The sequence below is a fragment of the Sylvia atricapilla genome, chromosome 11 (genome assembly GCF_009819655.1).
Source record: "Sylvia atricapilla isolate bSylAtr1 chromosome 11, bSylAtr1.pri, whole genome shotgun sequence".
Lineage (NCBI taxonomy): Eukaryota > Metazoa > Chordata > Aves > Passeriformes > Sylviidae > Sylvia > Sylvia atricapilla.
In genome coordinates, this window is record NC_089150.1 from 13,197,666 (window position 1) to 13,209,909 (window position 12,244).

At 35.2% G+C, this 12,244-nt stretch overlaps 1 protein-coding gene across 2 annotated transcripts in view; it reads left to right on the plus strand.

Moving 5' to 3' along the window:
- Positions 1–12,244, plus strand: part of ERC2 (ELKS/RAB6-interacting/CAST family member 2) — a 420,204-nt gene that overhangs the window by 139,804 nt on the left and 268,156 nt on the right. For both annotated transcript variants that reach the window (XM_066326741.1, XM_066326740.1), the window contains exon 8: positions 7,447–7,584. In XM_066326741.1, coding sequence (XP_066182838.1) covers positions 7,447–7,584 — 138 coding nt within the window. The remainder of the gene's footprint in view (positions 1–7,446; positions 7,585–12,244) is intronic.

The following is a 12,244-nucleotide window of genomic DNA, read 5'->3' on the forward strand; positions in this document are numbered from 1 at the left end:
TGAGGGCAGAGCTCTTCCCTAAGTAGCCCCGGGGGAGTTTTCTTCTGCTCTCTGTATGAAAACTCAGCACACACCTCTTCTTTCTTAATGCTTACTGATTCCTCTGAATCCTTCCTGTACCTGTCCCTTTGAATCCTGTATTATGGAAGGATCTAGAATTTTACAGTAAGTAAAAATGGATGAACTATTTCCTTCAGTAACTGCACAATAAAACAAACATGTATGCTTGTTTTGGAAGAAGAAGAAGAAAAGATACTTATTACTTTTGATCTCCAATTTTAGTTGCATTTGCTTCTATTTATTGATGCAATGGGATACTCTCAGTTTCTATATGTACATGAGGCACTAGACTGATGTTTCCAATCATGGAATAAAGACAGGTTTTTTAAAGTAACATATAACAGGTACTGACTGAATATTGCAGCATATCCCAGTAAACAATATGCATTTTTCCCTACTGATCAACAATTCATAGGTTCTTTTCCTTCTTCATATATTTTTTTCCTCTCTTCAAAATTACTTGGTGTATGTATTTTCTATTTAGGTAAACTTCAAATCCTCTTGGATTTTTTACTATACTGTAATAATGCTTTGTGCTTCTGCACTCTGCTGTTTTCCCTGAGATTTCTCTAATCCTCAGTTGATGCATTTAACAAACGAATCATACAAATAATGACATGGGAAATCCGTGCACATTATGTGAGTAGATCTCTGGATTCTACCACAGACTTACATGCTTTCCTTAGGGTACTCTGGGAAAGCTTAATTACTGTGTAACAGCTGTTCAGAAGCTTGAAATCCGTGTAATTTCATGTCTTCATTAATATAATTTTTTTGTATTTGTAGCTTTGCTACAAATGGTGGATATGCTAAGTAGACTGTCAAATGGATGTATAGTCAGAATGAACATGGACTAAACTGTTTATAGCAAGAATGTCTTCTAGATCATAAAACATTCCTCAGTTCCTAAATTCCTTACTCCTTAAGACAGTGATTTGTTGTAAGGAAATGTGACATTTTTAGTAAGATACAATATAAAAGCAACTCTAAGTGCTGTTCAGGTGACTGAACCTCACAGCTGTGATTCTGCTGTCAGTGTTAACTACTTCCTCATACTTCCTAATTTTATACCTTTCCCTTCTTTTTGCCTGCTCTTTTTTATGTAGTTAATGCCATGAAAATTCCCATCTCCACATATCAGCATTTGTAAACTTGCCTTTTTTTTTTTTTTTTTTTTTTGCTTTGTGTTTTTTTTTATATTTGGTTGCTACTACAGCATTACTGTTCAATTAGACACCAGTTAGAATTTGAAGCCTTATTTTGCTTAAACACTGTGTAAACTAACATCCTTCTGGCCCAACACACTTGCAACTTCTTTAGAGATAAATTGCATGTAAAAATCAGCAACTTCAAATGAAAGAAAAAGGAAGATGATGGTTCTGCATTGAATGAAATGGACACTATCATGTGGCTAGAATGTAATAGTTCACATCTCTAGAATACAGATATGAAAGTAATGATCAAGCGTAAAATTGAGTTTTCAAATCCCAGTATTAATCTGATCAGCTCTGTGATCCTAACAGCAAAAAAAATACATTTGAAAAAGTAGAAAATGTGTTGTATTGAATTGCTGTGACTGGGGGGAAACAGTGCAAGTGTACATCAGGAAAATGCTCTGATTACCCTTTTTTTTTGTTCTAGTTTCCTATTCTGTTTTCCTGTCCTATTATGTGTGTTTCTGGTTTTTAAGTTTCTCTGGTAAAGCCAGATTCTGAAAGATTATTTTCTTCCTGCTGGGGTTAGGTTGGGGCAGTGGCAGTGGGGTGATCACAGCTCATGGCACTGCTCTGTTCCCTTGTCATCGGGCTGATGTGAGGGCTGATGTCTGAAGCAGCACTTGCTCCATCAGCTCCTTTGTGACAGTCACTTTGCAGCTGCCCTGTGGGACTTTCAACCTTCCCCCTGAAGGCAGTTTGAGGTAAAGTCTTCAGACAGATCAATCACTTTCTGTGGAAACCTTGCAGATCTACTGAACTGGAGACTGCTTTTTCCTTGGGCACACAGCATAGCCGTAGTTGGATAGATGTTCTTTTACATAACCAAAAGGGCTATGTAATATTTATGGACAGCTTTAAAAATACCTTTACTGTCTCTGATTTAGTAATCCAGTAGGATTGAGCTGACCATATGCTTTGGGCCATGTAGAGCCACGGGTGTTGAAGAAAACCTCGTGGGGCAAGATAATATAAGAATTTAGAGCTAAAAAGTACTGTTGAACCATGATTACTGTTGTAATCTGAAGTAAATAATGCTGCTGTATTACTTCAATTTGGAAAAGACGAATTTGCAAGGTTGTAATGGGAAGGCACTTAGGAAATATTTTAAGTCAAGAGCATAGACATATTGCATGATAGGCAGCTATCAGGAAGCAGTGTTAGTCTTTAAGACATAATCAAGCACTTTAGTGGATATGGGATCTGCTTACAGAATCCAAGAGTATTTTATCATGTCATTATAAGATTAACAAGCTTTTTTCCAGTCACATTAGTTGAGCCAAAGATTAGTACAAGTCTTACACTTTAATGAACGTATTCAGCTGAAAGCAGCAACCCCCAGTTTTGTAGTATTTTAAGGAGTTTTATATTATAGGACAACTTTTTAACATAACATTTATTTTAATCTTTGGAATCTAGAAGTATGTGATGTTTTGCTTTTGAAAAAATATTCCTAGTTAATGCTTGCCCATCTGCCTACTTAAAAGGAAGAAAAACAGAGTGGAAGTTGCTGGCACTGGTTGAGGAAGCACTTCTGGGGCAGTCTCAAGTCCAAAGGCGATCTGCTATGTCAAACTGTTGAAACAGAAGTTGTCCTTCAGTGGGCTCATTTTATTATTGGAAATTCTGCTTAAGCATTTAGGGGGCATTGTGACCCGAAGGAAAATTTCCCCTCTTACTCCATAGGCTGAAACTTCAAATAACTGCTGTAAAGCCTGTTAATTTTCAAGTATTTTGGCTGATATGTTATTTAGTAACTGCACACCATTTGGTAAAAAAATTCTTGCTAAAAATCAGTAGTGCTCTCCAAAAACTATATGTCTGTATTAAGTCTACTATTAATACTCAGGTAGTAATATTTTTACAGTCATGGTAGGGTAAAGTGCTTTCATTTTTTCTGGCTGTTTCATTACAAATTAAGCATGTACACATCCTCACACACCAAAATGAGATGTTGGGATGTCTATAGACATCTATTTTGCAGAGTCACTACCAAAGCTGGTTTCGTGTCCTGGGACATCCTGAGAGTTTTCTGAAAAGGACCATGTATGAGCTAGAACATTTTCCATGAGTTTTACTAAGAAAAATAAATTATATGTAAGTAGCCATTTAGTTTTGTGTTTGAACTATGCCTTTTTTTATTTTCTGTTTTAATTCATAGTTGCATTATGTTTGTCTTTTGTTGTCTATGTCTTTAAGGCAGAAGCTAAAGTCTGAAAATGAATACTGAGTTTTAAAGTAGTCATAGACAGTGTTCATGTTGATGAATGCTGCTTATTAAATCCCTTTTTCTTGTAATGCCATTACTTGTTAAAAGTAGACCATAACAATATTTGGAAAATTGTTTAGTAGGATTTACTTTCTTAAAATACTAAGATTTTTTTTTTTTTTGTAAGTAGTGCTTACTACAACAGAACAAAAGTTCTGTTTTCTCTCCTAGGTTTCAATTTTAAATTTATATCAAACTCAAGTTACCTTATTGGTCTACTTAAATGGAATTAACATGGTCTGCACTTCAATATGAAATAAATCTTGAAGAATTCTGCCTATAGAAATTTACAATAGAGCAAAATGAACTTTTGGAGTAAAAACCCTGTTGCTACAAAATACTGTCTGAGTTATTTAAAACTCAAATACAGAGCAGAGAGGGAAATACTTGCAGCTAAGTTTAAATATATGGCTTTATGGTTTCATTAGCTCGGCTCAAGAAGTCTTAGGTAATTTCTGTCTTACAGTTCTGAAATTCTCTTTAATGCATATCTCTGAAGGCAAATTGTTACAGCATGGAACGTTTTCTTGGATGATATAATTTTCTTGCAAGTTCCATAGTAGAGTACCTTAATTTTGACAATGAAAGGAATTTTCTTTTGAGAACTTGGGTTACTGGAGAATTTTAAAGCCTGTCTGCGGGTGAGATTTAATTTAATCCCTTGAGTATTTAATAAGCATTCCTGAGACTGTCGCCAAAAGGTGACAAGATTAGCACTTGAGGTTTATTGACAGGATGCCTCATAGGAAAGATATTTATCTGTAAGGGTATTATTTTAAAAGAAGGAATAAAGTCTGGGTTAAGCCCTGGGAATATATGCACTTTCTGAAATACAGAAAGAGCAGATTCTTTTCATCGTAGCACAGGGACATAGCAGTTCACAGAGGTAAGATGCAGATGTTGACAAAACTTAACAGTGACTAACTTCCTATCAGAAAAAAAAATGTAAGTACTTGAGGATTAAGAAGGTCTTAACAGTCACTGTAAAGTCATTATTCAATAATAGAATTGTATTATTACATAAATGCCTGTACCCAAATATATATGTGTGTTGGAGAATGACAGAGGTACCAGAGGGTTTGTTCTTTCTGGATTTAAAAAACTTAGGAAGAACTAAATCATATCTTGTGTTCCAAGATTTTAGTATGTGAGACCTCTCAATCTCTTTGTCTCCTGTAATCTTGTTGAGAGGACTCTGTGATTAGCTGGTCATAAAGTCTTGTGTGCATCAGTAGGTTTTTGCTAATCCTGTGCCCATCCCAACAAACAAATACTCTGTGGTATCGATTCTACTTTCACGTACCCCAGTGTGGTCCTATTCCCATCAAAGTATTTCCTTCAGGTTTATATAGCCCAAATAGAAGAATAATTAGATCCTTTCCTCTTATTTTATCTATAGAGTATCTAGTGAGTGACTTATTTTAAAGCAGTTGTGATTCAATGGGGATGTTTTTAATTTTCTGCCTGTTCTCTTTTACCTCTGAGGAAAGAATTTTGTAAATGCTGAATAATTTTAGAACATGTTTTCTTGGTTAAAGGTTGGCTCATATTTTCAATTAGTTTTAAGAGGAAGGAAATCGTGTAAATGCTGTGGAATTCAGATAAGCGCTGTGCATAGGAAATAAGTACTTTAATTTAGGGTGCCTAGAATTGGTAGGTCAAGCTGATGATAGTAAAGGACCAGATCTCAACTTTGTTTCAAAGACCATGTAATCAATATTCACTCTCCTGTTTTATTTCCCTTTTACTTGAGAATTTGTTTTGGTGAAGCTGAAATGTGCAATTGCTTAAGTATTCCACAGGGTGTCATGAGGCAGTTGCTGGAATCATTAATACTTGGATGAGGTAAAGAAAGAAACATAGTGTGCAGTCCTCGGAATGCCAGTTAATGTAATTTTAGATGTGACTAATACACATGCCATAAAATAAAAAGTTCTTAACTCATTAACACGTGTATCATGTTTCTGTATCTGTATAAAATATACACACGAAGAAAAATATTGCAAGAGGTCATTCACAAGAGTAAGCTATTCTATGTCAGGTCTTCCCAAAAAGACCTTTCTATATATTCCTTAGTATTTTATAGTTTACACAGCAAGTGGAATCATTGGCTCATAGCAGTAATCTGATATGCCAAACTATGTACATTAAAAAAAAAAAAAAAAAGAAAAAGAAAAAAAGCTACAAGACTTGTGTTTGCCATACTGTATAGAATTTCTAAATGAATTGTGCTCCTCCAAATTTACTTTCAAATTTTATTTTAATTTTTATTTAAATTCTTTTAAATTTAATTTTTTAAAAACGCACTTTATACATTGCACACAGCTGTACTGTGGATTTTATGACTTGTTAATTGTAGATATATATGATGTCAAAACTTCAGGATTTTTTCTCCTGCACTTGTATAATGTGGTAGAGGAGAATTTTTACCAAAGTGTGCCCCAAATTAAAGTGTATTTGAATATGGTGATACGTTCTTGCATATGGTAATCAAATTTTTATTGACATAACTGTTGACTTCTGCAGAGCTGCACATGCATTGAAATCAATTTCAAGTTTGTAAAGAAATCTTTAAAATAACTGTAAAAGCTCCTGCTTCTGTTAAAATCTGAGTTGCTTTAAAAGGAAAGATATTGGCCATGGGAAAAACAAAATCATTACATTATAAAATGAACAGGGAAACTGAATTCATTTCAGTAGCAAGAGAATGTGATCCAAAGTGAAAAATCTCTGATGAAAGTAAGAATTTGAATATCTGTTGACAGTAATAATTTGTCTAACATTGACAACATACTTAAAACCAGTTTTGAATAAATGATACTTCATGGATTTTGGCATATTTGCTTATATTATCTAAAGTGGCATACTAAAATAGCAGACCAGTTAATTTTCTTGTTACTATTTATTTGTGTGAAGTCTTAAGTAACAAATCTTGGGTTTGTGCCAGTTTGTGCATAATAATGAGCGGCGCTGAGAGTGCAGGATGGAGGGAGGGGAATTCTTCAAATAGTCAATTAATGAAATTTTACACATCTGACATGACACACTTCCTCCCTGCATTCTGCCCAGAGGTCACAGTGCCTTTCAGCCACAGAAGATTGCCATGACAATCAGCAGCTGAATGCTTTTATTCACATTTGCTTCCAAAGTCCACATTGCTCTGTGGACAACTTTTGGTGCAAACCTTTGTGATTTAACTCTTCCTGATTTAACCACTATAAACCATGACAGTGTCCTTACAGGTACTTTAGCAATATGTTCAAGTACTTTCTAGATGAGGAACCAGATTTATTTAAAGAAGTTAAAATATCCAAAATAGAGTGATGTACTTTAAATATTTGTGGTGGTGAAGAAAGTGAATGGAAGTTGAGATTTTTTGTTTGGTTGTTTATGGGTTTGTCCTTTTTAAGAACAAACATTCTGATCTTTGCCCAATTGAGTTTTCTTTACAGCAAGGAATCATGGAAGAAGAGATTTTTAGATAGGCAGGCTATAATCTTTCTTCTTCCTCATTTTAAGGCTCACTCAACTTGCTTTGCCTCACCCTTTCTTTGTCCTTCTTATTGAACTAGAATAATCTAAAGGGGTAATTCCAGACATACTTTGAATTACTGAGATAATGCAGTACCTTAAAGTAGAGTGATTAATATCAGAAAATATTTAAATAATAAAATACCTGACCGCTTTGAGATTTTTCCTTTATTTTATTAGAAAATTATACTTCAGCAAAAGAAAACAAAATAGAAAGGACTGAAGTTTAAAACTGTTGATGATATAGCAGTTACAAACCTGGCAATATACTGAGGCATGTGTATCATGTGTGATGTGTATGCACTCAGCGCCCAAGTCCCTCTTGGAACATTATGACAAGGTTGATGATTATTGTGATGTTTTTATTTACAGATTGAAAATCTACAGGAGCAACTTAGGGACAAAGACAAACAACTAACTAATCTAAAAGACAGAGTGAAGTCGCTGCAGACAGATTCCAGTAATACAGACACAGCATTAGCAACCTTGGAGGAAGCTCTATCAGAAAAGGTAATTTTTTCTCATGAAAAGCTTTAGGTGCTGTTCTTGTGGGTGAAGTGTGTGCAGCAAATGTCCTGCTAAGGGAAGCAGGTGGCCTTGTTCTGGTGGGATGAGGAGGGAGTGGCTGCCAGGGGATGAACTGACACAGGACTTGGAGAGGAAGGAGTGATGTCCTTTGAATGTTCATGGAGAAAATGGCCCAGGCCATGGGAAGATTTTGCCTTAGTCAATGAGATGAGTGGTTATTCCCTGGAAGAACTGAAAGGCATTGTACACCTGACTTAAAGAAGGTAGAGTTTTGGGCACTTTTCTCTCTTTGATCTTGATTATCCTATTCTTTTGTCCATTAGCAGGGGCCAAGGGTAAGTGGCTGTACCAACTGTAACCTTGGCTTGCTGTGAGCACTATTTGCTTTCTACACTTCATTTTTAAGGGAAAGTGTTTCATAGAAAAAATGATTGAGAATTCCTTTTTTTTCCCTTCACAAACTCTCTGCCTTTAATTTGAAAATACTTAGGAGAAGGGATAAATCTAGACTGTTTAAATTGGTGGCAACATTCCTACCGGTTTCAGTGAGGTCAGGTTTCTTCTTTCAGTTGACTTTGAATAAGAGGTAATGCAAGTGAATTTATATGCCAAAAAAATTAGTACAAATATCCACATTTTGCAGCTCACAGATCTTAATATATACTTATTAAATGTGAACAGGTGAGTGTGACTAATATGTGCCATTCTGCACTGTGTAATCCTATGAAGGTATTTATGACTGTATATGACTTGAAAATGCCACTGTGGTGTTGGCACTGACACGTACAATGTTAATGTCAGATTTTTTATTTCTTGGGAGTTTAATTGCTTGCCTAGCATTTGCTTGGTTAGCAACAGTGAAAGAAGTTGTCATTAAGTTGTGGATAAGCATTTACATATACAGTAAAATTGCACATTTCTGTAATCTTTCACTGCTAATCTGGACACAGTGTTCATCAATTCCACAGCATATTAATAGAAAAATGTCAGAAAGTACTTTTTAATCTGTTTTCTCTCCTTGTAAATTATCTTTTGTGGATTAGTCAGTTTCCCAAAATGCCCATAGAGGCAGCTGAGGGGTTTTCTAAAACAGTCCTTTGGGAAGCAAAATGATTGTCACAATGGAAACTTGCCCTGGATTAGGAGGCAAGCAACACTGCAGAGTTGGGATTCAGATTAGCTTTTCAAACACAGGGGGCTTGATCTGAGAGCATGAGACACAATGAAGAGAAAGTTTCCAAGGTAAAATCTCTCTGTATGATTTTGATTGTTTACATTGTTTTATGTTTGATTGTTTTTCACCCTCGGTTTCTTTTCCATTGTAAGTCCCTTGAAGGCCACACTTGGAAGAGCAGATTTTTTGAAGTCAAGTGTGATTCCTGGGATATACTTACACATTGAAAAAAGCCAGTAGCCATCTCCTAGAAATTCCAAATGGACAATTACACCTGGCTTTCTTCTGTCTTCTGGCAGCTAAATACTTTGACAGTGTGTGTTTACACATGTGCCTCATTCCTTTCTGTGTCCAGCTTCCCAATTCCTCCTAACAGCTCTCAGTAACTTTCTTATTCCTATTCCCCTCTGCAGCAGCAATTTTAAGACCTACAGATTTATCAATTGTTACTAAATATTTGCACTGGGAATACTGGTAGAAATATGGAATAGAGGTTTGTCCAAATGGAACAAGACAGGAAACCTTAGTGAGTTTTTTCTTAACATGTGCATCAATATTGATACTTTTATCCATTCAATATGTAATGCTGTCAAGAAAGGATGATGCTTTCATTTCAGAATACCTGATTTCCATTTCCATGGAAATGCATTGCTTGTGTGCTTTGCTTTTCCTTCTAGAATTTGTATCAGACTGACTTTTCAAGTATATAGTTTTTTGTTTATACTCTGAGATTAGATTGGTTTTTGCATTTTATTAATTCTTTGTCCATTCAGTAGTTCTTAGAATTTTAATTTAAAAAGAATGAATAAAATTCTTGAAGAGCATCATGGGAAGCTCTTCTAAAACAGAAATAAAATTTATTCGTACCAGTTTAGCTAACCACAGTTTACTGGAATCTGATTGAATTGCTTTTCTTAGCTTTTATAGGAAGAAAAACAAATTAAAACATGATCATATGACTTTGATTAATTATAAAGCTATTTTTTAAGTCAAACCCTCAAATGTTTTACTGCATTTTGTTTGAAAATGCACAGATTAAGATTTTGGCTCTGACTTAGAAAAAGTGTCTCCTTATTCTTTATGACAATAGTTTTTTCCAAGTATCTCTCTTTAATTTTTTTTTCCTATTTAGTGATTAGGATTAGTATCTTGGAAACACTTAATGAGAAATTAATGTAGAAATTATTAAAAAATGTAATTTCTTCCTTCTTTTAATCTTAGTATTTTTCTGATGGTATTGCTGGTGTGATTTTTCCTCTAGTCAGGAACCAGAAACAAATCAACTTCAGTTGCTGTTGAGTTCATTTTGGAACTAGGCTGCAAAACATATTCATACAACTATTTATCCCTAATTTCAGAACCTCTCCTAAGAAAATTTGTAACAACGATAATAAGGATTATATTGCAATTAAAAAAAGAAAAAAAGAAGTTTGAAAATCAGCCTATGCAAAAGTGCTATCAGCTGCCTTGATGTTATAACAAGAAACTTTTCAAAGAATATCTCAGCTCTTGGACTGGTCCAAAGCAGCTCAAGAGGTTGCTTTCATGAAGCTGATATTTATAAAGTTGGTCCTACTGTGGCAGCATACAGCAGATAAGCAATGGAGTATGTCTGATAATGGAGCTATATGCTGGGGCAATTCAGTTCCTGCTTCTGTGATAAAGTGCAAATAGATTAGACCTGTGAGGTCCCAGATTAGTGCATAAGGAAAGCTGGCCAATGCAAATAAGACTGAAACAAGAACACATTGTTGGGATTTCTGCAAGTTAGCTGTTAATAAAGTAAAACATGGTGTATTAGGGCCTTTTAACAGGTTTTTGACATTTAGCCTTATGCAGCTGACAGATAAATTAGTCTTCTTTTGTGATGGACTGAGAAAAAAATATGCTGTTCATTAAAAAAATGAAATAGTGTTATGCTTACTTTATTATAGATGAAAAAATCATTTGCGTAAATAATCTTCAGGAAGGAATTGGTGTAAAACTAATTTTGAATATAACTAGGTGGAATTTGAATGTTTATTAAACTGTTCTACTTTATGGAGGCTGGCATCTTCATATTAATATTCAAGGTATTAAGAATTTGTATTGTTTGTTATTAGGAATAAACCTGAAGTTATTTAGTATCATAAGTTTAGATTGGAAGGATGTTAAAGATCATCACCCAGTTCCAGCCCCTTTGCTGTGGGCAGGGGCACCTTCCATTAGACCAGGTTGTTACAGCCCTTAGATCTTCCTGGCCCTCCTCAGGACCCTCTCCAACACTTGTGTCCTTGTGTTGGGGCTCCAGAGCTGGATGCAAATCTTCCCTAGGTGGGTGTTGTCAAAGTCACCTCCCCCGACCTCCTGGCCGTGCTGCTTTGGATGCAGCCCAGGAACACAGGTGGTTTTCTGGGCTGAGTGCTCATGGCTGAGTCGTGTGGACCCTTTTGTCACTGTACACAACCAAGTCTTCCTCCTCTGGGCTGCTCTGTCTGTTCTCTGCTGAGCCTGGGATTGCCCTGACCCAGGTGCAGGACCTAAATGATGTTGCTTCTACTCGCCTCCTGACTGCCATCACCCAAAAAATACCAGTAGTTCTCCTGATACTCTGCTTCCAACTTAAATGCAATTCTAGTGTTTATTTCATTGTACCCTAAGTATGTCTCTCTGATTAGTATTTGCATCCTTCAAGTATTGATGAAATGTGATTTTGTAGAACATTATCAGAACTTAACAAAACCATACTACCGTGTCTGCTTTTTCCATTTCCCCCTTTGAATTAATTACCTGATTAATCACCAGTGATTTTCAGCAAACCTTGAAATAGTTATTGGAAATTAGCAAAGTATGTAAAACATGGTTGAGTTTAAATGTCTGTAGGGTTACTGTTAATTAGACAGAGAAAAATCTTCCTTTGGGTTCCTTAATTTGTATCAGGGTACTTTTTCTGTGCCTTGAATAACTGTTTTTTTGTATTATATTATTGTATTGTATTGTATTATATCTCAAAATATAATACATGTAAACTGCAGGTTACTGATAGTTAGCAAGTGGCTGATTTCTGATTAGATCTAGAACCTTCACATCTTATTGCAAGTACTGTAGGGTAATAACAAAGTTGAAGCTAAGTAATCTGGTTGTGGCCTCTGAGGAAACTATTCATGGCTTGTTTTGAACTTCTATTCAAGACTTTAATCACTTATGAATACAGGAAATACATTACTGAAGTGAATATCTTTCCATATCTATCACAAAACTAAACATCCTCATTTCAGTATAGCTCTTTCATGAAGTTCCTGTACTGTGTTACTCTTATCAAGTATTTAAAATCTTGATCTTATGATTGTGAAATCTAGAGGAATCTTGCATTGACTTCAGTACCATTAACTCAGTCATCCTCTTCTTCTGAAGGTTTTTTTTTTTTTAAATAAGTGATACATAATGCAAACAAATTAATTCTGTCTTGTCTTAAAATGATTCCCAACT